The sequence below is a fragment of the Phoenix dactylifera genome, chromosome 11, assembly GCF_051530095.1.
Source record: "Phoenix dactylifera cultivar Ajwa chromosome 11, Ajwa_hap1_PhDact_Kaust_v1.1, whole genome shotgun sequence".
NCBI classification, from domain to species: Eukaryota; Viridiplantae; Streptophyta; class Magnoliopsida; order Arecales; family Arecaceae; genus Phoenix; species Phoenix dactylifera.
In genome coordinates this window covers 17,383,298-17,408,987 of record NC_143200.1, presented here as the reverse complement: position 1 = coordinate 17,408,987, position 25,690 = coordinate 17,383,298, and the positions used below count along the sequence as shown (strand labels likewise).

Sequence of the window (25,690 nt, the reverse complement as noted above, 5' to 3'; positions counted from 1 at the left end):
GTAGTTACTTTTCTGAGCTAAATCCCAGGTGTACAAGTTCTTTGTGTTACACTTTGTTTCACTCTTCCTGCTTAATTTTCGTTATTGTCGAAAAAGAGAGAGATGCAAATCAAGGTTCATAACCTTCAGATAATTTTATGAAGATAATTAGATCCGTTCTTACACTTTATATACCTTTTTGTTGTTGTTGATAGCTGTGTCAGTTGTGACATGAAGCATATATTATGTAGTTGTTTTACATGGTATCTATGGCTAGACCAATATAGTGTCATTCTACAGAGTCAATGAAAATTTCCTTATTTCTGGAAGTTTGTTCTAAGTGTTGGACATGGAAGAACATTATCTAAGATGGTCGATTATCATAAAACTCTGATATTATCATATGGATATTTTGTTTATTGGATAAAGTATAAGTATTATTGCTTGCCATCTTCTTGTTATGTTAATGTGTAATAATGAAGTCAACACAAAGCACACTGATCAAATTTTGAAAGATTATAAGTGAAGTTTTATTGCTTGCCATCTTGTTGTTATGTTAATGTGTAATCATGAAGTCAACACAAAGCATACCAATCAAAATTTGATATATACATTGTATAATATAGTGTTGAAGAGTATAAAGTATGCCATTTCTTCTTATTCCTAGTTTCAGATCTCTTTCTTTGGTTCCCTTCTCTTTCCTTTTTATGTTTGGAAAAATTGGTTACATGTGTACTGATGCTCGTTTTCTCCAAAAAATGAAATGAATAAATCCTCTCTATTTCTTTCTTTGCTTTGTTTTTATAAATTTTATTTCTATGTGCTACTTGCATATTGGATATGCTTATCTATTTATATGCTTAACTCAAACAAGGCCTTATTTTTCCCATTGTGTATGATTGATTCTGTTGTTGCATTTCTTAATAGGCCGTAGGTTAAAATGGATAGTCCCAAGCTGTTTAAGTGATTTGTCTTAAAGTTTTCAAGTGCTGCTTATGAGATGGAGACTGTAGCCTTTTACTGCAAGGTTGGCCTGATACATGATTAATTTTCTGGTCCAACGTTATTTTTGTTTCATGATGCTTGCTTTCTTATCCCTTCTATCTTTGACATGTTTTCACGGAATAAACATCTCCTTTATGCTAGTAAAAAAAAAAAGCACAATTTTTGTTGTTGCTGGAAGATGTTGCACCTTTCCGTGACAGAACAAAACTGCATATATTCTAAATATCACACTTTTATGGCAGGCTCTGCCTTCACTTTTCTAGAATTTTTATTTTTGAAAAAGGGTAATTATCTCTTAGATTCATGCTAACATGAAGGATGAAGAGTAAGATTTGACATGAAAAGTCCTAAAACTTTTTCATTGACCTCTATATTGCTGCCAGCCTGTTATTGATTTGCTATACTTTGCATAGTTCACATTGATATTTTCTAGTGATTGTGATGTTCATTGCCTCATTAACTTAAGCCTGTCTCTGTAACAGCATCTGCTGACTTAAGAAAATCGAATTGAGAGAGTTTGCATTGACCGTTGAGCAAAATTACAAGGTGTGTTGCCTTCATGCTGTATTTTTTTCCTCTAATTTTTCTTATCCTTTTTTTTTGTTTGTTGTATTTTTTGTCAAACATCTTCACTTGAGCCTGTCTCAGATATGGGCATATATCTTAGCACTCCAAAAACTGAGAAGCTTTCTGAAGATGGTGAGAATGACGGGCTAAAATTTGGTCTTTCATCCATGCAAGGATGGCGTGCAACTATGGAAGATGCAGTGAGTTTTTATCTTTGAAACCTCGTCTGCTCATATTAATGTTTATTGATTCCGGCACTCTATCACATGCTACCAAAACTCAGTGATATTAGTGAACTTAACTTTGGGGCAGTGACTGACGTTGCACACCAGAAAACAAACTTTTGTTTTTCTTGGGTACTGGTTGCCAAGTCACAAACCAATGGATTAGAGGGCCATGGCTTAATAGTCAGAAGAAATTAAAATTCTTTTCATAGTTAATTCTTGGCCTGAAATGCGGAGAATCAACTCCAATTCAGAATATTAGATAGCTATTCTTACCTTGCCTCATTTAGATAGCTATTCTCACATTTATATTAAATCAAACCCTGTAGCACATGTATGTTTAGATGCTTCATGATCAAGGGCCCGTATTAATACAGATATGTATGTTTAGTAATCAGTTTCACATTTTACACCAGTAAATTTTACAACATAAGCTCTATTTCCATGCCTAGCACCATGCTTGCAATTGCATGCTTCTGATAGGATTGTACTACAAACTGTCTGCATTCCATATGCCATATTTATTTTTGCAGTTTCATCTTCCTCAAATCATATATCCTGATACATGGTATTCTTTAGCATGCTGCATTGCTGGATCTTGACGATTGCACATCCTTTTTTGGGGTTTACGATGGCCATGGTGGTAAGTTTGAGCTTCAGTTTTGTTTTTATTGTATTTATCGACCTTACACATGATACCTAAAATATTTGTTTGAAACTCCTATAATGAATCATTTTTCTCTACTTTGAGATTGATTCCCTTTGAAAATCATCATGAGATTGTTGCTTCATTATGCGAATTGTGCACTTCACTGGATTCACCAAGGTCGGAGGAACCGGTACCGGGCACTGTACTGGTTCTCCGACGGTAAGAGTCAGTATGGGCTGTACCGGGCCTGTACCAACGAAGTTACGGTACCGTGAGAGGAAAAGAGAGAGAGAGAGAGAGAGAAGGAGGAGAGAGGGAGGGAGGCTGGCAGACGCTGGTGGCGGTCGCGAGGGGCCAGTGAAGGCTGTGGTAAGTGAGGTTGCGGCAGGCGAGGTCGCTGCCGATTCTCCTGTTTCGAACGAAACAGGTGTTCGGCCACGGCTTAAAAATTTTTGCTTGCCGACTTCACTTAAAAATTTCAAAATTTTTTAAGCCATGATCGGACCTCTATTTCGTTCGAAACAGGAAAATCGGTTGTGGCCTCACCTGCCGCGGCCTCTGTCGGCTCTCTGCTGGCGTCCCGACCTCTTCCTCCCTCACTCGCTCTCTTTCCTTCTTCTTCTCCGGCTCTAGCAACGGGTCTCGTTTCTGTTGCTGGAGCCGTATCGGTGATCTATCGGTACGGCTTGGAATGGCCGGAACAGCCCAGTTCAGAATGCTTCCGCCGACCTTGGAATTAACATTTTTTTAATTCTCTTTATCATTATTCTTTCGGTGTTTAGTGCATTCTTTTATATGTCAAACCTTATTCTATCTCTAGATAAATGTCTGCTAATTGTCTACGAGATGTGGAACTAGTTGTGTTTTTATTGGATAGGTTCTTGGTCTTTGAATTCTGGTCGTGTCTCACATGATTGAAGCGCTGATTGAAGATAATAATGGTTAAAATAGCTAATTTCCATAAATTTATTGGCAGCAGAAATGGTCTGTTGCACAGAATTATGCTTATATTACAAATCAGAAAATGTGTTCATGCATAAACCAATTGTACTTGGTGCTCCCTTTTTGATGGTTTGGGCTGTATATGCTTACCTCTTGTCTGAGTAACACTTTCTAAATGCAGATCAGAAGTTCGGAACAATAAATTATTAAAGAGTGGAACTCTGAATTGATTTGCTCATGAATTTTTTCACAAACTTATAAAAATAGGAGTATGGGAACTAGCTTGGATGTCATTATCTGGAGCTGTTCAGTTGGTATGGTTTATAATGAAGCACAACAGGTCCATCCAAACATTGCATTGGATAGCGTTGAGATTGGGTTAGGCTCGTTGTAGGTTTTGGTTAATTTTTTAGGAAAATCAACTGGATTAATTGTGAGCACGAGGAAAACAATCGGTGTAGGTTTTGGTTGATTGCCTTGGAAAATCAGCATTTTCCTGAGCGGTTGATTTAGTTGCCAAGTGGTGCATTGCTTGTGTCTGGACTCTGGAGTTTTCATGCTAGACTAAGCAGATGATGTACATCTTAGTAAATTGTAGACGGTTTTTTTCCCTGTTATTATTCAACCATAAGATTCAGATTCTCACATGCAAAAAGAGAATTCAACAGGAGTAATGGGTTATGATTGAAGGACTTAGTTGAAGAGCAAAAGGAAAAAGAGCATCTCTGCAGCGCCTTGCTGCATGAACAAGCGTGCGGTGGGCAACTATCTTCAAACATTTGGTGTGCGGCCATGGTGGCCCCTGGCACGGTGGTGCCAGGTGACCGGGGTAGGTCCCGGCCCTCACACACTGCTCCTGGGAAGGCCAAGACCACGCCGTTGTGGTCGGAGGTGGCGGGAGGGATGGTGCGTCGGCCGGAGGAACCCACTCATCGCCTCACTGCGGCCGAACTGGAGGAACTGCAACGGAGGTTTCCTCGGGTGGCGGTGGTCCCGGAGGAGCGAGTAACGACAGCCAAGAACCTCTGGATGGAAACGGCTGTGATTGCAAAGAGCCTGGGGCGGCGGGTCTCCCCGGAGCTGGTGGCACGGGATCTCAGAAGCAGGGGAAAGTTAAAAAATGAGGTTGAGGTTCTGCCTATGATGGAGGGCTTCGTCACTGTCCGGTTTGCCTCTAGCGACGACCAGGCGGCGGTGCTCGCTGCTGGGCCGTGGGTGGTGGCGGGGCAGTTGTTGGCAATGGAAAAATGGATACCCGATTTCATTCCGGGTACCCACTCGGTGAATCGAGCGGTTGTTTGGGTTCGGCTGCCTGGGCTCCCAGTTGAATACTGGGATATGGAGGCTATCCGGATGATTGTGGCGGAGGTGGGAAATCCCCTGGAGCTCGACTGATTCTCCAATGAGAGGCGGCGCATCGGGTATGCTAGGGAGAAGGTCGAAATCAACTCACGGCAACCACTGCTCCCGGGAACCATCGTCCAGGGAGCGCAGGCGAGGTTCTGGCAGACCTTCGCCTATGAAGATCTGCTGGGGCTGTGCTATCGGTGCGCCCGCTTGGGCCACCAATCTGGCAAGTGCTGTTTCCAGGCCCCGGGACTGCAAACGGGGGCGGAGCCGGGGGTCAAAGAGACGAAGAGGCATGGCGAGCCTGCTAGTGGGTCGGAAACATCCCCGCAAGTGGTGGAGGATCGGCTGACCTTTGGCCCGTGGATGACGGTACCGGCAGAGGTTCTGGAGGAACAGTGGCGCTCCGGCTGGTGTGAAGAAGACGACGGAGGAGGCCGAGGCGGCTCGGCGAGCAAGCGCGGTGAAACCGACTCCGGAGTCGGCTGAGGCAGATCTGGCTGACTCATCGCCGGACGCTGAGGGGTGGCGGAAGCCAAAGAAGTTCGCCCGGCGAGGGTCGCCGGGGAAGGGTTCGGGGCAACCGGTCACCGGCGGGGCGGCGGCATCCCAGACGGTCGAGTTGACTTAGCACCAGGTGCAGCGGGAGGCGAATCAGACCCAGACCCACGACTCGGGCACTGGGCCAGGCCCCGTAACAGGCCGAGTGCTGAAATCGCCAACCGGACCCCAAGACCCAGGCCCAAGCCAGAATCGTGGGCCGAACAAATACGTGGGCCCGCTGGACCTGGATCGTGCCAAAGCCCATCATCGGGCCGAGGCGGGGCCCGTTTTGCTGAAACGGGCTCGTAGCCCATCCAAGAGACCGGCTGGCACGGCCCGGCTGGCACAGTTCCCTTCCGTGCCAAGCGTGCCGAGGGCGGTGCCGGTAGGCCAGGGAGCAGACCGGCGGAGGTTCCGCAGCCGGAGTTTGTCGCCGGCGGTCGTGGGAGGAGTCCGGCCAGCTGGTGCGGAGCCCGTCGTTGCCCTGAGTCCCGGTGGTGCGGTGAAGGGGGGCCACGGCAACAAGGTGTTATTGTTGGATCGGCCGGGGAACTCGATTTCGGCCTCTACATCGGCGGCCGGCGGCGGGGTCCCGGCGGGGGCTCCAATGGGCAGCTTGTCATGTCCGGGAGAAGGGGAGAACATGGACACGGGAGACCCTAGGTGCTTGCCGGCTGATGGAGTGCAGGAGGAATCGGCCAATCGGGATGTTGGGGGAGGAGGTACCACTGGCGGCCCGGTTCATGTCGAGATTGCCAAGCAGATGAAGGAGGTGCTGCTAGCTCATGGACAGAAGGAGGCAGGGTCTTCCATAGAGGCGAATGGATCACGGGTGGTGGATGGGTCACAGGTTTCTGAGACTCAACCAAGCACTGTTCAGCCTTTGTAATGAAGGTTTTATTGTGGAACTGTAGGGGGGGCGGCGAAGCCGTCCTTCAAACCGGCTTTCTAGAGATTGGTAAGCCTTCATGATCCTGAGATTTGCATTCTGTTTGAGACAAGATTGTCGGGAGGTAGCTTGGAGCGGGTCAGGCATGTTATCTCGAGGTCTTGGGGGACTTATGCAGTGGAGGCACAAGGGTTATCCGGAGGGATTATTGTGTTGTGGAGGGTGGGGTCGTGTAACATTGACGTTTTCCACCAGTGTAGGCAGCAGGTGAATTTAGTGATATCAGAGGGTAATGCTCCCCCATGGGTTTTACTGGCAGTATATGCAAGTACTGACTATAGGGAGAGAAGAGTGCTGTGGGAGGAGGCCACAAGCCTTATCGTGAGGAAATGCTTGGAGGCAGGATATTCAGACGGAAAGACTCAGAAAAGTTGCCGATGACCGCCTTTCAGATTTGCATTTTTTTTTAATCTGGTTTTTTTTCTTGTTAATTTCGAACATATACAAGCGAAAACTACAGCCAACAGGGTGGAATTATCGATGTCAACCGTACACCGAAGCAATGAAGGCAAATGTTATGGCTCTATAGCTTCTTTTATTTCTATAGAGTTAACAACTTAAACCACGTATGGATGAGACATGGTAAAAGAGATCTTGTTATGCATACAGGAGGACAACTCCTTCGAACCTCGATGCATCCTTTTCATTAATCTTATTCCTCTCTTCCTACTATCCACGTAGGAATTTTAGACTATTTCTTTAGACCCGTCCCGCTATTCCTGAAAGTAGGAAATATACGACCTTTCTTTCTCCTGCGTATTTTCACCCCATCTACTGCTATTATTACTTATTATTCGTATTCAATATGGGAAGGCATAGTCTTCCTTTTTTCAAATAATCAAACTCATTGGCGCCAAGCGTGAGGCTACAGCTGTTATAAGCTACAGCCGCTAAACAGCTACAGGATTTTGGGAGCGACTAGCTACTAGAGCGGATCGTTACCCCCCTTATGTCCCCCTCGGTGTTGGTAGCAGGGGACTTTAATTGCATTGATGGTCCGGTGGAGAAGAGGGGGGCGGGAAGGCATTCACCAACAAAATTGAGGTTCGGGAATTTCAGGACTTTTTGATGTTTAATGGGCTAGCTGACTTTGGCTTCACAGGCCCAAGATTTACATGGTGAAACAACCAGCAGGGTCAGGCCAGAGTTTAGGAGCGGCTTGATCGAGTATTTGCCTCGACCGGATGGATCCAGAGATTCTCAGATTATTGGGTGCGCCACTTGCCTAGGATTGCCTCTGACCATAGCCCCATATTGGTAAGTACTTCACACTTTGTTCAGTCTCATTCTCCATTTCGATTTGAGAAGGTATGGCTATCCTACCCGAGGTCGTGGGATGTGGTGAGGGAGGCCTGGAGAACGCCTGTTCGTGGGAGTGCGATGTATAGGGTGACTCGGAAGCTTGAGCTGACTAGACGCCGGTTGATTCGGTGGAATAAGGAGGAAGTGGGGAATTTGTTTAGAAGGGTGGAGGAAGTTGAAGCATCTATTACTAAGGCGCAGGCCCAAGAGGATAGTGGTGGAGGACTGTCTGAGGAGGACCAGGGGGAGCTTAGGGGGCTTTTGGCCACGCATCACTCTCTACTCAGGCAGCAGGAGGTATTCTAGAGACAGAAATCGAGGGTTCAGTGGATCCGCGAGGGAGACCGCAACACGAGGTTTTTTCATCAGTCGACTATCATGCGGAGACAGCAGAACAGGATTGGCAGGATCAGGGACAGCAGTGGGCAGGAGTCAGAGGATATGGAGGTTGTCAGGAGGACTCTACTGCAGTTTTTTCATGCCAGGTGGACTGACACAGGGAGGCTGGATGATGATGGCTATGATTGGGGGTTGGCTCCAGAGGTGCAGATCACCGAGGGAGAGAATGCAGCACTGAGCAGACCAGTGTCAGATATGGAGATTTAGGAGGCCTTATGGTCCTTAGGTGAGGATAAGGCCCCAGGCCCGGATGGCTTCCCCCCACTTTTCTTCAGGAGGTATTGGCAGATTATTAGACAGGAGACTCTAGAGGCTGTTCAGCAGTTTTTTGTATCGGCATCGATGCCTATGGAGTGGAGGCGGACCTTTATCACTTTGATCCCGAAGAGACATGACCCAGTAGAGCCGGGCCACTTTCGACCTATTAGTTTGTGCACGACTATGCACAAAGTAGTGGCTAAGGTATTGGTACAGAGGTTGAGAGGTGTTTTGCCCAGGATTATTTGCCATGAGCAGAGAGCTTTTGTAGGGGGACGTTCGATTTCTGATAACGTCCTCTGTGCTCATGAGTTCATGACTGATCTGCAGAGTGCTCTCCGTTGTAGGAGTTTGATGGGGGTCAAATTGGATATGGAGCGGGCGTATGACAGGATGAGGTGGGATTTTGTTAGGCGGTCACTGGAGATGTTTGGCTTTCACCCACAGTGGATTAGATGGATTCAGGGGTGCATTCTGTCACCATCTTTTGCATTATTGATAAATGGCTCCCCATCGCGGTACTTTGAGTCATCAGTGGGCCTGAGGCAGGGTTGCCCACTGTCACCACTTTTGTTCATCATCTGCTCGGATTTCTTGTCACGAGCACTTCGCCATGCAGTAGTGTCACAGGAGATTGAGGCATATAGGCCGGCGAGGGGTGCGACATGTATCTCACATTTGCTGTTTGCGGATGATTGCTTACTACTGACTCGTGCGACATGGAGGTCAGCTCTGACTATTAGTGGGATCCTGGAGGGATATTGTGGAGTTTCAGGTCAGATGGTCAACTTATCTAAGTCAGCCATCAGCTTCAGCCCGAGGACTGATCCTAGGGTTAAGGCTTCCATCATGAGCAGATAGGGGATTGCCGAGCAGGAGGGGACCCTTAGATACCTCGGGGTCCCGATTACTGGCCGACGCTTACGGCAGGGGGAGTGTTCGTCTATGGAGGCGTGTATCAGACGGAGACTGGAGAGCTGGCAGGTGAGCACCCTTTCGATGATGGGCAGAGTCACCCTACTGAGGTTAGTTTTGAGTTCTATTCCTGTTTACCTACTGTCTAATACACTGGTACCGGTGTCTGTGCTCCGTAACTTGGAGAGGATGTTCAGGAGCTTTATTTGGGGGCACCGTGGGGACAGAGGGGGCATCCACCTACTGGCTTGGGAGGTTATTTGTCAGCCAACCAGTCGGGGTGGGCTGGGAGTCCACTCTCTACTTGAGCGCAGGGAGATACTGGCCACTAGGCTTGCAGTCAGATTTCTTCTGGAGTCGGGAAGTCTTTGGGCTTCTCTGCTGAGGGCGAAGTATGGCGACCCCATCACTTCGGCCACTTTCAGAGCTGGACGTGGATCTTCCTTTATTTGGAGAGAGATATGTACTCGTGCCCCGGGGGTGATGCCTATGATCGATGGGAGATTGGGGACGGTCGGACTATCAGCATTGTAGAGGATAGGTGGTTATCGGAGGGCAGACTGCAGGACTGGCCTACATTGATGGACCATGGTTGGCTGGAGGGGCGCACACTGAGTGCTCTGTTTGTCCAGGGAGAGCAGAGATGGGATGCAGATCTTGTTAGGCGGGTTTTTGATGAGCAGCTTGCAGAGCGAGTGCTGGCCTTACCGATCCCGATGAGGATGACAGTGGATAGGAGGATATGGAGCTTGTCCGGGCGGACGACAGTGAGTTCCCGCGACATAGCGCAGTGGAGAGGAGTGGAGACCCGACATTTTGACGGTGCCTGGATCTGGAGACTACGTGTTCATCCACGCGTCGCACTATTCCTGTGGAAGGTAGCATGGGGCTGCCTACCCACTAGGAGTGTTCTGATGCGACGGGGAGTACGGATAGCAGCAGGCTGTGTAGTCTGTCCGGAGGTGGAGGAGTCCATCTATCATGTGCTAGTTGAGTGCCCGCGGGCTGTTCAGATCTGGAGGTGTGCAGGGATTTTCTATGACCCAGGGCAGAGATGGTCGTCCATTGCCGAGTTCATCCGCTTCCTGGAGATCCCGGGGGCAGGGCCCGGGGTGAAGGAGAGAGGGACTCGTGTTGCATACCTGGCTTACCATTCCTGGTTAGACAGGAATGCACGAGTCTTTGAGGGTCGTAGCTCGGCCCCGGGGGCGGTGGTGGCCAGGGCCTTTTTGCATGCAGAGGAGTTCCTTAGTACTGCTGTGAGGTCACCTTTCGGATTGGCCAGGGACATCTGGGGTACCCCTTCTGCTCTTATAGCGCCGAGGTATGTTTTCATATCCTGGGTACCCCCACCCCCTGGCTTCCTGAAGGTGAATTTCGATGGTAGTATGGCAGCTGACGGGAGAGGTGGAGGTGTAGGCTTCGTCATTCGAGATCATGATGCCAGGCTAGTGGCGCTGGGGGGTCAGCGGATCTTCGATGCGTCGGTGGTATGTGCTGAGCTCCGAGCCGCCTGGGAGGGCATATCTTATGCGAGACGGACACTGGGTGCTGATCAGATCATTCTTGAGGGCGAAACGGCCACTGTGATTGGTTGGGTTAGGGGCCGAGGTCGTGCAAGTGAGGGTGACCGCTGCTTCTGGACATTCGCAGACTTCTGCAGGCGTGTGAAACCTATCAGGCTACACACATCTACAGGGAAGCGAATTGTGCAGCCGATTGGGTCGCTTCCTATGCGACTCACCATTCTGGAGGTTTTATTTTGCGGGAGCCCGACACTGTGCCGGAGTCTCTTTTAGATTTATTTGTTTCAGATTTTGTTGGCCGTATCCACACCCGCAGGGTGTGAGCCGCCGTTGCACCAAAAAATAAAAAAAAGGACTTAGTTGATGACATAAAATTATTAAACAACTAAATAAAGTTAAATTTCAATGGATAAGTAGATTAAATAATTTTCTTTGCCATTTTCTAGGCTCATATATATCATTATATATTCTGCTTAGGATCTTTAGCTGATACATCACCTCAACTATCTATATAACCACAACTTAATGATATAATTAGTTAAAATATTAGTTTACAATGGTTTGATAAGCTGGCAATCGATATTTAGTTGTGCTCTTCATATGAAACTTAATAGCTCAATGTATTTAAACTTTATTTTGGAAAGAATTCCTTAGCAGAGATGAAATTGTACCATATGGTCCATGTCTTTTTACAGTTCTGGCTAGAAATTTCTGTTTCCCGTAAGGTGACTATTTGAGCATATCTGAAGCTTCGACAAGTCTAACTTAATATCCAACCACAAATGATTATCCTGAGTGAACTTGTGTACTTTGGACTACTCATACTGGACTTGTTTGAAAGGTAAGGTACCCTTTCAGAATGAGCACTTAGTTGTGGCATGTGTACTCATCGCTATAGGAAATATTTCAAGGGTTACAAGGTTAGCTGGCTATATATTTTTCCTGACACTTATTACTTTGTATGTTGTGAGTGGCTAAGAGTATGAAGTTCTGTAACCACAACCATGAAGACTTGTGCCAATTATCTGGGGTCAGATAGCTTTATGAATTCATTCCACCAACCATTATCACCAAAAGTTTGAATCTGTAAAATAATAAAAAGTTCTCTAGTCAACATGCCTCACATTTGAAATGAAATGGGTAAAATGGTATAGATATATCACAGGCAACATCAAATGCTTTAATATCTTAAAATGTTACTATAAATACACTAGATCTTCAAATTTTTGACTCTGTATGAAAGCATACTTCACTCTATCTCATCCAAGTACCTGGAGCTGCATTTTTAAACTCAGATGAGATAATGCGATCATATCTTTTGCTCGAACCTTTGAGATTTTAAAACAAGGGTGTCTCATTAGAATCTTGATCGAGTGTATTTGCATCAGGAAAAAGTTAATATTTTCTTTAGGGTGTTCTCATCCTACTCTATGGCATAAATAAAGTTATGAAACGTCAGCAATATGATGCTTTAGAACCTATCTTACAACTTTCTTTTGATTAAATCACAATATAAAATTGTATCATCAGATTTGGAGTAATACTTTGTTGTTTCAGGAAAAGTTGTTGCTAAGTTCTGTGCAAAATTCCTTCACGCTCAAGTTCTCAAGAATGAAGCCTATGCGGCTGGAGATATAGGTACTTCTGTTCAGAAAGCTTTCTTAAGGTATTTTATTTCTTTATCCTTTCATAATTTAATTTTTTTTCTTATGCCTGATATAAATGGTCTCTTCCTTTTTACATTTGCATGCGGTGCTTGGTCATTAGTTTGAAACTAAATACGCATCAAATTTCATAACTTGTTTCAGAATGGATGAAATGATGAGAGGACAGAGAGGGTGGAGAGAACTTGCTGTACTGGGAGACAAGATAAACAAGTTCACTGGAATGATAGAAGGCTTAATTTGGTCTTCAAAGGGTGGTGATGTAAATGATCGAGAAGATGACTGGGCTTTTGAGGAGGTAATTTCTCACTGTACTGTACTTCAGCAGTTCATGGATCTTTAAGCCTATCCGAAAAGTGTTTTTTTTTATATATATTGAATGAAATAAGGATTGCGAATGTAACACATACAAACTTGCATGCTCAGAAGAATGAATGGATATACTGATTTACTCATTTAGGATTTAAGCAGGTTGGATGAAGTGAAGATACACCTTTGAAGGTTCCACAATCACCTAATACTGTGTAGTGGAAAGGGAAGATTCACATGATAACTGTTATCTTTTTTTCCCTAAAAGGGAATGTATTAAGTTCAACTTAGTTCTGTGCAATGCTAGGTACTGGCTGGGCACAACGAATATGGCAATTTTTAATGTGGATGCGGGACAAATCTTTGAGGATAGCTCAGACACCGATACATTAGGGGAACAGTAGGAGTACTATTAATGGAGGATAGTGACTCGAAGTTGTTTGAAATAGTTGGAAGATATGTAGCTGAGTCCACAGCCTGCCAAATTAAGAGGGGCCTCCTATTCGAAGCAGAAAGGTCAGGAAGAAGAATAAGAGCAGTGGGAACTCAGAGGGAAGGATCAAGAATGGATCTGATGCTTCCTTGTTTTGAGGACTTTGCCTTTGGCAGGGAAAAGTTAATGTAACAGGATTACAAATGCAGCCTCAGATGTATAGGTCAAGACTTGGAACACATGTTCATGTCTTGCGACACCTAGTCCTCTCTTTATCATGCAGTAGCTTGCCAAATTGTGGCAAAAATTGCTGAATAACTGATATCTAGTTTGATCAGGTCTCTATTCTCAATTAAAGTATTTATGGTGGATTGATTTTTTGAGGATGCTCAATGCTTCCTTTTTTGAATTTTGAGCTTGTGATTACTGTTTTTGCCATAAGCGAGAGAAAATTACAATTTGTGAAAAACATTTTAAGCAATAGATTAAACCAGGTTACATCTTATTTGTTCTATTTAGTTTCACTAACAATTGCACATATTTGCACAAGATATGTCAATGAATGCTTTTTTCTTCTTCAAGAGACCGCTAGTAGGGGTATATTGAGAAGTGGCATCCATAGGTCACAGTCATATATATGCAAATTATTGGTTCGATCATTTGCACAAAAAGATGTAGCTTATGAATGTGCACGAGATATGTAACCTGCTCATGTTCCACTCCTTGGTAGCCCATCTAATGTCTATTAGTGGTGTGAAATGAACTTGCTAGAAGTGCCTCTAGAGTGCAGTTAAAAAACATTATAGAAGCTTGTTGAGTATATGCGCATAAATAATATCATATTCACTGCTGGTGGTATGATTTCATTACTGACATGAGCAGGAATCCCTGAACATGGCAGGATGGGGGCTGTTGGGTCATTATAATGAGTCTATCTTGTGGGTGAATATAGCTGACGGATATTTTTAAGTTATGGAAACTCTTTTATGTCAATATTTTTACTATGTCTATCAATATTGAGTCATCTGCCATTACAATTTTCTTTTTTTAATGAAATCTGATACAACATATAATGATTGGCCTTTAAATATGACTAAATGGATCATAATGACACAACCTTAGCATAAAAGGTAAAGGGGCCATAGATAGAGGTGACAATTTATGACCTGACTTGTAAATAACTTGCTTTAAGTAGGTTTAGGTTTGACATAAATGGGTTTGGCTCATAAATAGGTCAACCCGTCTGGATCCGTTTATTAAACGGGTCAGGTTCAGTTTTAGATTTTTGACCTATTTTAACCCCTATCGACCCATTTAATAATTCAGTTGGGTCATGAGCTAACTTGTTTAAGACCTGTTTAACTTGGTTAGCCCGTTTTATCATGTTTAACCTGACCTGTTTACCCTATTTAACCTATTTAAGTCCATTTAATTAAAAAAACCTACTTAATTTGTTTAACCGATTTAACCTGACTCAACCTGCCTAGTAAACAAGTTATGCAGGTCGAGTTGGGTTACTTGTTTAATACAAGTTAGGTTTGTATCTGAATTTTTGACATGTTTAAATAAACAGGTCGGGTTCGGGTTGATACATTTTTGACTTGACATGCATCCAACCTAACCCGCGTCCGACCCGACCTGATTGCCACCCCTACTCAGTGAATGGATAGATAGATTTGCTTTCTTTCTTTCGTAAACTCAAATCTAACCATCCCACTAAGCACTCAAATATAACTATTAACTAGACTTTTTGTAGATTTTAGGTATTCTGTTTAAAAGAGAACAAAAGTTTTGTCAACAATTCATATATGGAGAATTTTAAATGGTCACAGCGCATTTCTACAGTCATACTGTACAAAAGCCAGCCTCCAACATTTGCTGTTGCCACTTTTTTGTTTTGAGAATTAATCATTTTGATATAAGTGTACTTTTTTCCATTACATTTTGTTTGCATTTTAATTGTTAGAATCATTCCTGATACTTTTGGGAGATGCGATGACGTGAAATTTTATAACCAGGGACCCCACTCTGATTTCTCTGGACCAACATCTGGAAGCACAGCTTGCGTGGCAATCATAAGAAATAACCAACTTGTTGTAGCAAATGCTGGTGATTCACGGTGTGTTATCTCAAGGAAGGGTCAGGTATGTAGTCAGGTTAATATTTCTGAAGATGTTTCAAGCTCATGGTGCTTAGCTCTACTAGCCACCCAATCTAGATGGGAATTAGGGTGTAGTTTCTTTTGTTTTTTTGGTTGCAGGCATACAACTTGTCAAGGGATCACAAGCCAGAACTTGAGGCTGAGAGAGAAAGGATACTAAAAGCAGGGGGATTTATCCATGCAGGACGAGTCAATGGAAGTTTGAACCTCGCAAGAGCAATTGGTACTTTATAATGCTGCACAAAGAATATGTAAGGATCTCTTTGTTTCAATTATTTGCACATCTTTTAAGATGCTCTGCATGCAGGAGATATGGAATTTAAGCAGAACAAGTATTTGCCTGTTGAAAGGCAAATTGTGACTGCCCATCCTGACATAAACATTGTAAGTGATAATTGGATGCTTTATCATCATCTGTGATTGTAAATAGTTAGAGGGCAGGCCTTGGCGTGGCGGTAAGGTTACTCCATCGAGACCTAGGTGTCATGCGTTCAAAACATAAAAACAGCCTCTATGCATACAGGCATAAGGCTGATTGTATGCATAGAGGCTGATTCTCCCCAGATTCTACAGTGGCGGGAGCTTCATGGATTGGGATGTCCCTTTTTTTTGGGATCATCAATAATTATGTTAATTTAAGACCTGCTTCTCCTGTCATGCCATTTTCTGTTTGTGTATTCTTGAACTTATATGATTTTGGCTGTGTAATAGGTGGAGCTTTGTGATGATGACGACTTCATCGTTCTAGCATGCGATGGCATTTGGTATGTCTGTGATTTCTATTTAGTCCCTACTTTAAATGTGACTGGACTGTGGATTTTTGCAATGCTGTATAGTGCATGTTCCAGACATTTAAGTCGCCTACAAATACTGTACTGCCTCTGTTGGAAAAGGTCAATGAAACTGTAGGAATCATACGACACACAATTTTCTTTTCTGGACTTGATAATGCAGTAGCTTTTTTCTAACCACTTGCCTATAAATTGGAGTTAGAGGGGTGCACTTTTCCACAGCCATCTCAAAGATTCATCCTATGACATGATTGCGTCTGCAAAAATTTTTATTTCTCAACACTCTCAACCATGTAATGTAGCTTATCTTTTTTTTCTTTATGAATTTTTCTCAAGTTGTCAAGGCATGCATCAATCAAGTGAGACCCGTAATCATATGTTCTCTTCATCTACCAAGTTCTGATTCGATTAAATATGCCTTCTATCTCTCAATTATCTTATATAACAGGTACAAGTTAAAAATAAAGTTAGCATTATGAAATGTCTCAAAGCCATCAGTTGTGATGTGAGCCTCATTTCCAAATAAATGATGGATGCAAATTAAACAGGTAAGCACAAAACTAGAGCGTTTGCCCAGATAAATGCTACTTCCCTACAAGGCATAATCCACCATTCAATTTTTGTGGCACCGTATGCAGAATGGCATATGTTATGACATAACTAATAACATAGAAACCGTAGATGTGTGGCTTCTCTTCATCTACCAAGTTCTGATTCGATTAAATATGCCTTCTATCTCTCAATTATCTTATATAACAGGTACAAGTTAAAAATAAAGTTAGCATTATGAAATGTCTCAAAGCCATCAGTTGTGATGTGAGCCTCATTTCCAAATAAATGATGGATGCAAATTAAACAGGTAAGCACAAAACTAGAGCGTTTGCCCAGATAAATGCTACTTCCCTACAAGGCATAATCCACCATTCAATTTTTGTGGCACCGTATGCAGAATGGCATATGTTATGACATAACTAATAACATAGAAACCGTAGATGTGTGGCTAAGAATATACCATGCATGTTGATGCAATAATTCAACGGAAGGAAGAGAAGAGATTGTTTTTGCTAAAGTTAAATCTAAATCACCTGATACAGTTGCAACATCTTTGCAATACTTACTATATATTTGTTACACTATTTCCTACCATAGAAGGATGATAAAGAATAACATGAAAAATAAATAACTATAAACCCAAAAAATTTGAACTACGATGTATTTCACACCCATGATGAAATGAGATTGCTAAAATATCAACCAATCAATGACTGGAACCTTTGACTTCGTGTTTTGGTCATTTAGAAAGCATCCTTAACTGTTTCAATGCTTGATAAATATGCAAATTGCAGAATATTTAGAGGATTGGGAGTAGATAATTTCATGTTGGATAGCAAAAGCGGCTGCAGTGATGGTGCCATTATTTGGTGTCTGAGAAGATTCTTGACTAAAGACATGCTGAGATGCATAAATAAAAATTTGAGATTATTACGAAGTGGATGCTAAAATATTTAATAAACCAGAGGAAGGTGCTCTACTGTAACCTGGGTGTTATGGGTTCAAAACGCGGAATAGCCTTTCAGCATGTGGGGATAAGGCTGCATGCATCTGACTCTTCCTAGATCCTGCAATGGTGGGGCCTGATGCACTAGGACGAGTTTTTAGGAAGGTGTATCATGCGGCAACCAAGGATTTCTTTCATCACCCTAACATCTTGAAGTGGCAGTTATGGCCCTTTTTTGAGTATTGTTGATTGATTTTTACATACAATAAATAATAATTCTTATTTGCTATTTTTTCTGCTTCAAAGAGAAGATGACCAATGTTGATATTGGTTGGGCTGTGGCAAGCTGAAACACAAGAATCTTGCATCTTCCACAATTCAGAGTTTTCTAGACCGCTTGTTTGAAATACATGATTCATCTTAAAGTAGCATATTCTGAATTGGACAAACAACTCTTATATTTGTTCTAATTATCTTTAGGCTTCACGCCTTGATAATAGAAGTTGGAGATATAAACTATGATATAAATAATTTTATGTATTCTGAGTGGATTCTGATTTTTTAACATGAAAGTTGTAGTATATATATGCAAATTGTGAATTCACTGTAATATTAAAAATGTATAAAGCATTTGCGGTTAACTGTAACATTTGAAAAAAAGAGAGTACCTTCTATTACCTGTGACAGGTGATAGGAACTCCAGATTTGACAATGGGCTTCTAAGATTTTGCTCAATATTTCCCCCCTTTTTAAATTTGTAGTCCATTTTCTGTTTAAATTTGTTTTGGTGACATAGCCCTTGTTGTTATTGTTACTAGGGATTGCATGTCAAGCCAGCAACTTGTGGATTTCATCCGTGAACATATTAACACGGTAAGTAAAAAATTTCTTTTCTGACACTGAAGCAGCCTTGTGCATAGGCTACAGATTTAGGAGGCAGGAAATGACAATATTTCTCCTACTATGAATCTATAATCTCTATGCGCTGCCACATAAGCCATGAGATCCAAGCCTTGTGGCATGCTTCCTGATTTTCCTTGATAGCAGTCGTATCTGTCAGGTTTAAGGTCTTTGTTGCAAATTCTTGCACTAATTTTTGGCTGTTGATTCATCATAGAGAATGCCAGCTAAATGGGCTCCATATTCGTAGTTTGGCTTTTGCAGCAGCATGCACCAAGTGCATATGTTGTGTCCTCCAATCAGATCTTTTGACTTACAAAAAATTTAACTGCAGGAGAGCCGTCTCTCTGGAGTGTGCGAGAAAGTACTTGACAGGTGCTTGGCACCATCAACGGCTGGTGGAGAGGGATGCGATAACATGACCATGATTTTGGTGCAGTTCAAAAAGCCAATCAACTCCAATGGTGCCAGCTCCGAGCAATCAACACAGACTGAGCCAGAGACTGAGGCCAACTAAAGTCATCTGCCCACCCACATTGAAAATTTTCTTGCTATTACCACTATCAGAGAATCAGCTTCTAGTTTCATATCAAAAGGACTCTGTATATGATTAGGCATCAATAGAAATAGAATGCCAGTGATCATCATGATTTAGTAAAATGGTTTTGAAGGGGCGCCCTCGTGCAGAATAGAAGTGCTTGAGCAATGGGTGATTTTAATAAAAAATGTATATATATATATATATATCTGATCATTAACTCGCTTCTTCCTGGATGCCATGTTGAGGTTTGTTTTTGTTGTGATGTGTTGTCTTTCAGAAGAGATTCGCTGAAATTATCGTCCAATCCATGATAACTGAAATTTATTACTGTGAATTTAAATGCATTGATACATCATTTTGTGTTGGCGTTCAGCATTTGTCATAATCTGGTAGCAGGTGAAGAATGCATTCCTTGAGGAGAAAAAGGTCTTTGCGATCCCTTAAATGGCCCATACCCGCGTCTCAAGCAAAGGCGACTACTGTGCTCCATCGCATCTACACTATCCTTCGCCCCCTTTACTTTCTTTCCATTATCATATAATGCTACATTATAATAATATAATATTACTATACGATGTAATATTATATTATAATAGTATATCATTACTATTTTGTAACCGAGCAGTCTCGTACCTGTTCACGCCGGTTTGGCCAAAATTTTGTGCCGAGACAACGAACTATTCTAATTCGTGATTGGTATGTTATAATACTCCACTGCAGGGAGGATGTCAAACTTTGTTGGATGACGATACACAAGGTATGAATGTTGATTGTGTTGTAGGTATGACTTAATTAACAATAACACCTGGGGAGGAGTCAGCAAGTTGGAGGTAGAGTGGAATTGCTAAAAATTGAAGCTCTCGCATTCTTTATAATTTCCAACATGTTCGCAATTTTGGTTTACAAACTTCTCGCTAAAACTTCTTTTATTCAGAAATGGTTGAACAAGAAGAGATGCATAGTATTAGTGTATTGTTGATCAAAATAATCACCATAGATAATTATTTAGAACATTTAATTATTTGGAACATTTCAATAAATAGCATATTAATTCTAAATTAGTGAATGGCGATTCGTCTCTGATTGCTCTATTCAACTTTATAAAGCCTTCTGGTACCGAGAGGAAACCAGAGGCAAATGCAGGAGCCGGCAATCTCCCAAAGCCCCAGAAGGAACAGAGCCGTGCTCTCTGACATTTGACTGCAGCCAGTGAGGGAAGAAACACGAGCCCAAGCTAGAAAAGCTTGATGTCAGCGAGACATGGGCCGATAACAGTGGTGGCACTTTTCTTGAGCTAAAGACTGCAGTTACTACCAAGGAAGAAGGTGCAACTACCGATGGGACGAAGACACTGGGAGAAAAAAATTTTTGCTAAGTAGATGGTGAAATGCACGAGGTGCTGCAAAGAAGAAATTTCTGCTGTTGGGGCGCTGCAATGTGCCACAGCACCCTCGCAATGGCTGCTCATTTCGGCGGTAGGAGACATAATTCTCAGATGGGGGGGGGGGTGTCGAAGAAAGATCAGAGAGCCTGTGAAAACCACCATGACGAACTCGAAAGAGGAAGTAGGGAAAGGTTTGGCGACAGAGGCTGTTAAGAATGATGTGGAGAAGGAAGAGAAAGATGCTGTGGAGGAAGCTCTGGAGAAAGATGCTGTGAGACTACTGAGCTGAATAATTTGGAGGCGGCAGCTGGCGGAGAAGTAACATAAAGGAACAGGATAATGGTGCATCACTGGTCAGAAGGAATGGTGGTATAATAAGAAAAAGTGCTGCTGAGATTGCTGGGTAGGGCTTTATAAGTAGTTTGGATCATAAACTTTGGCGAATGACTTTCTCGTGAATTGTGGGCTTCTTCCTAGCTTTGGAACTTGGCATGCCAAGGGTTGATGTTAGGTTGCTGGCCGTGAAATTATGCTTGATCAAGGTTTCAGATCCTGAGGAAACGGGATAGAGGTCTTTGTGAAAGAAGTAAAAAAACTGTTTTGAGAGGCCTTAACGCCAACGGTCACGGTGAATGCATTGAACTTGGAGTGAGACAGTTGTCGAAGATTGAGCGGGCACCAATCCATTTTTACTTGGCCCAGTCAGTAGCGTGGCCCGTGCCTTGATGTAATTCACAGAATATCGGAGTTCAAACAAAACGTTTGCTATCATTGCAAAATTTATTGATAAAAAGAAGATGATCAGATGCTTGAGGACAATAAGTATTATCGCACAAAGCAAGAGTAGTAGAAGGAGTTTGAATGCCTGCAGTGCTAGTGCGTGAGACGCTCAAACCGGCCCCATTACCTACACCCACGGTGTCATCACCTTCATAGGGCTGCGAGGTCGTGAGATTGGCAACATCCGAGAGGTAATGTGAACATTGGCACCGCTGACAGCAAACCACCGGTGTTGATTCAAGTAGGTGGTGTTGGCCTCAGTAACCATAGCTGCTAATTCACAGGCAGATGGTGGCCCTGAAATGCTAGTTCATGCATGCGATTGAAACAGTCAAGGGTCTGGTGATTGTCCTTCCTGCATATCTGACGAGAAAATTTAGATCGATTATCAGAGGGTGGAGGAGAGGACTTGGCTGTTGGTAAATGTGGTAGAGGATGCCGAAATTGTGAGAGGAAGAGCAAGGCATACTGCGTTCGGGTTAGGAACGAGCCTTGTTTTGGCGAGAGACTTGCTTGGACTGGGATCTGTGAGTATACAGGGCGTAGGAACCTATCGCAGGCTGAATGGAATGGTTGTGAAATTGCAGCATGAGGTCATAATTGAGGAGCTCGGCTTGAAAATCAGAGAAAGTCATAGACTTCTCTTGGGTGACCAACATGTAAGAAGTAACAAATGACTGAAATACAGTAGTAAGACCGTTGAGGACAAAAGTGATTAAATCCTCATCATCCACGGGCTTGCCAACTACAAACAATTGATATGCAAGAGACTTTACGTGAGAAAGAAACTCTTGACAAGACATTGTAGCTTGCTGGAGAGACTAAAGTTGTTTCTTAATGCGAAAAATCCGGGACTTGGATTGAGCAGCAAAGCGAGAGGCAAGGGCCTGCCAAGCAAGCCTTGAGGTCTCCAGATCATAAACTGTAGAAACCACAGAAGGAGATAAAGAAGAAACAATCCAGCTGAGCACCGTCTAATCTTTATACTGCTAAAACATATAGGCAGGATTAAGAACACCTTTGGCCTTGTTATCATCACTGGTGAATCGAGGGGAACAAGAATTGGAGCCATCCACGCTTCCATTAAACCATAGCTCCAAAATATAGGAAGCAATTGAGCAACCCATGCCGGATAATTAGAACCATCAAGCTTGATGGAAACTGTTGAGGGAAATACAGGTCACCCCGAAATACTTGATCAGACGACCGACCTCAAATGCCCGACACGGATGACCTGGCGCCAGACCAAGCGCCCGACCCCGGACGACCGACCTGGTGCCCGACCACGGATGACCTGGCGTCAGACCAGGCGCCCGACCCTGAACTCTCAACCTCGGAAAGCCTGACCTAGAAAACGCCCGACCTGAGAAGGCATCCGATCTCTAGAAGTCAGACCTCACCAACTGTCCGTCATTGTCACGTCCTCCTACGGCCCGGTTCGGAGCCACGCCTTGCGCGGCTTACGCAACAATTAATGCGTATGGTCTCTGCAGACCTCCGGCCTACGCAATAATTAATGCGTATGGTCTCTGCAGACCTCCGGCTTATGCAACAATTAATGTGCATGGTCTCTGCATACCTCTGGCTTACTCAACAATTAACGCGTATGGCTCCTGTTGTCTACGGATCTCCAATCCTCCACGGCAAATCAGCTCGGCTGTGATCAATCAGCCATGACAACTCCATGATTCTGATCTCATCCTCTACAGCAAAGCATTAATTCTCGTGATCGTGCATCAATTTATGTGACGTGCTCGGCCGTACGGCAACCTGGTCCCGTCGCGTCACACGTAACTCAGCACCTCACTATAAAAGAGGAATACCTCTATCATAAGAAAGGACTCTCTGAAAGAATTGTTCCTGCTCATATTCTCCCTCTGACTTAAGCATCGGAGGGCCGGCGCTGGAAACCCCGGCCACCGGCTTTTTGCAGGCCCCCCACGGAGGACGCCGCTCACCGACGGATCGCCGCCAGCCAGTGTTCGCCGGAGCCCCTCCTTCTCGGCTAAGTGGTCGCCCCCGGGTCCAATTTCCAGCAACAGTTGGCGCTAGAGGAAGGACCCGAGTCGTGGCCATGAAGTTGAGGAGTAAAGGAGCTTCCAATACTTTCCGGCGTCTCCCGCCAAGCCCTGGACACTCTATCCAAAACTCACCACCTCCGGTTGATCCGGTTCCTCAAGTCCACCCGGAACAGTTCAATATTCTAGTCCAACAAGTTCAAACTCTGGCCGCTGCCATCCAAAGCCTGCAGCGGGCAGAGACGCCACCCATGCCGCCTCCTCAGGCCCCGGTCCGGCTGGTCCTTCCCCCAAACGGACTGGTCCTCCAGGGCCGAAGTCTCCATGGCTCTTCAAGGGCCAACAACGAAGAGCAAGCGTCCCCCCGGAAAGAAATACCGGGAGAAGATATGGATAGAAGACCGCAGCTCTCAGAAGCCGAGTTGGCCCCGGACCGCCGTGAGCCGGAGCAAACTACGGTGACAATCCTCCGGGTTGGGGAGCTCGACAGAAAAGTTGAGAATCTGGAGCGCCAGATTGAAGCGCTCCATAGCAGGAAGGCAAGGCGCGAGGGAGACTTTGAATTCACCACCAAATCTCCCTTCTCTCGCCAAATCGAGGACGAGCCGGTCCCACTGAGGTTCAAGATGCCCCAAGTGGAGCCCTACAGCGGAACCACCGACCCCCTCGACCATTTGGAGAGCTACCGAGCTCTCATGGCACTGCAAGGGTCCTCGGAGGCCGTGCTCTGCAAGGCCTTCCCAGCGACCCTCCGAGGGACAGCTCGGCTTTGGATTTCCGGACTAAAGCCGAGCACAGTATCCTCTTTCGAGCAGCTCGGCAGACAATTCGCCACCAACTTTGCTGCCAGCCGGCGCCAGTGGCGGACATCGAACTCCCTCCTAGATATCAAGCAGAAGGAGGGGGAATCTCTCAAGGAGTATCTTGACCGCTTCACCGCCGCGACGTGGGAAGTTCGCGAGCTTGACCAGTCAATAGCAATGTCGGCTCTGAAAATCGGGGCTCGCTCCTACAGATTATTCTTCTCTATCGAGAAGAACTTTCCCGCCGACTTCACCGAAATGCTGGCCCGAGCTCGAAAGTACGCTAAGGCCGAGGAGGCTATTGCCTCCAGGCGGGGTACAACCGAACAAGCTTCAAAGAAGCAGAAGAAACACCGCGAGGAGCGCGGCCGTCAAAGAAGCCGGTCCCCCTGCCGAGAGAAGAATCTTTCCCGGCTGAGGAGCCCGCCTCGACAGCGGGTACAGCTTCGACCGAGGTCCTCGCCTCGGCCAAGGTCCCCACTACGACTTCGGATGCATCCGGGGAGGTACGAAAACTACACTCCCATCAACACACCCCGGGCTGAGATTTTGATGGAGATTGAAGGTCGAGACTTTTTCCGACCTCCACCTCCTATGCGGGATACAGGAGTCCCGCGCAACCCCAGGAAGTATTGCCGCTTCCACCAAGACCACGGGCACGACACGGAGGACTGTTTCCAGCTCTGAGATGAGATTGAGGTGCTTATTCGCCGCGGAGTACTCAATCGGTTCGTAAGGAACCGACGTGAGGAAAGGAGGCTAGTGAAAAACGCCGTGCCGCCTGAAAATCCGAATAACAACAGACCCATCGCCGGCACCATCAATGTAATTGGAGGAACCTCGGCTGGAGAGCCAGCCCAAGAAGGGATTCCCCCAAAGCGCCTGCGCACTTCTGAAGCTATCTCGTTCTCGGACAAGGATTTGGAAGGGGTTGAGACCCCTCACGATGATGCTGTGGTCATCTCTATGATTGTAAACAAATTTGATATAAAACGTATCTTAGTTGATAATAGAAGCTCGGCTAATATTCTGTACTACCATGCTTACCAAAAAATTGGGTTAACAGGAGGCCAGCTTCGAAGAATGAATGCTCCGCTGGTCGGATTCACCGGAGACTCGGTCCCGATAGAAGGCGAGATCAATTTTCTTGTTACAGTCGGGCTCGCCCCCCGAGAAAGCACCGTGAGGACGGATTTTCTTGTGGTCCGCCTGCCTTCGGCTTACAATGCCATTCTCGGACGACCAGGACTTAATGCTCTCCGAGCTGCAGTCTCCACCTATCACTTGCTCGTGTGATTCCCCACCAACCAAGGAGTAGGCGAAGTTCGTGGGGACCAGGCAGCAGCTAAGTGGTGCTACATGGCAACCCACAAAGCAAAACAACCAGCCAAAGCGTTAAGCCAAGAGGAGCACGCAACCGAGGCGTCAATCCAGGCACCAAGTCAGGCGCTGCCCATCGAAACTTTAGAGGTGCGAGACGACCTTTACAAGAAGCGGGCAGAGCTTGGTGAGCTTCTTACTCAAGTTCCATTAAGACAAAATTGCCCAGAGCTAACCGTGCAGGTCAGCTCCGGCCTGAGCCCTCTTGAAAGGTACCGACTGATCGAGTTCCTTCGGTCCAACATGGATGTCTTCGCCTGGTCGCCCGCCGACATGTCGGGGATCGATCCTAAAATCGTGACCCACCGGCTCCAAGTGAAGCCGATTTGCAGACCCGTGCAGCAGAAGAAACGGGGCTCCGCTCCAGAACGACAGCAAGCAGTGGCAGAAGAGGTGGACAAACTCCTCAACGCCGGCTTCATC

General features: G+C 44.9%; 1 protein-coding gene across 2 annotated transcripts in view; it reads left to right on the top strand.

The window, feature by feature from the left end:
* Positions 1–19,236, top strand: part of LOC103711021 (putative protein phosphatase 2C 11) — a 29,240-nt gene extending 10,004 nt beyond the window's left edge. Inside the window, exons 3-14 of one of the 2 annotated variants that reach the window (XM_008796991.5) lie at positions 907–1,006; positions 1,467–1,530; positions 1,633–1,751; positions 2,355–2,418; positions 12,163–12,271; positions 12,414–12,567; positions 15,030–15,155; positions 15,272–15,395; positions 15,480–15,556; positions 15,884–15,936; positions 18,280–18,334; positions 18,696–19,236. In XM_008796991.5, coding sequence (XP_008795213.1) covers positions 1,635–1,751; positions 2,355–2,418; positions 12,163–12,271; positions 12,414–12,567; positions 15,030–15,155; positions 15,272–15,395; positions 15,480–15,556; positions 15,884–15,936; positions 18,280–18,334; positions 18,696–18,878 — 1,062 coding nt within the window. In that variant the 5' untranslated portion in view covers positions 907–1,006; positions 1,467–1,530; positions 1,633–1,634 and the 3' untranslated portion in view covers positions 18,879–19,236. The remainder of the gene's footprint in view (positions 1–906; positions 1,007–1,466; positions 1,531–1,632; positions 1,752–2,354; positions 2,419–12,162; positions 12,272–12,413; positions 12,568–15,029; positions 15,156–15,271; positions 15,396–15,479; positions 15,557–15,883; positions 15,937–18,279; positions 18,335–18,695) is intronic. The other variant, XM_008796990.5, reaches the window with a different exon arrangement.
* Positions 19,237–25,690: the final 6,454 nt, after the last annotated feature.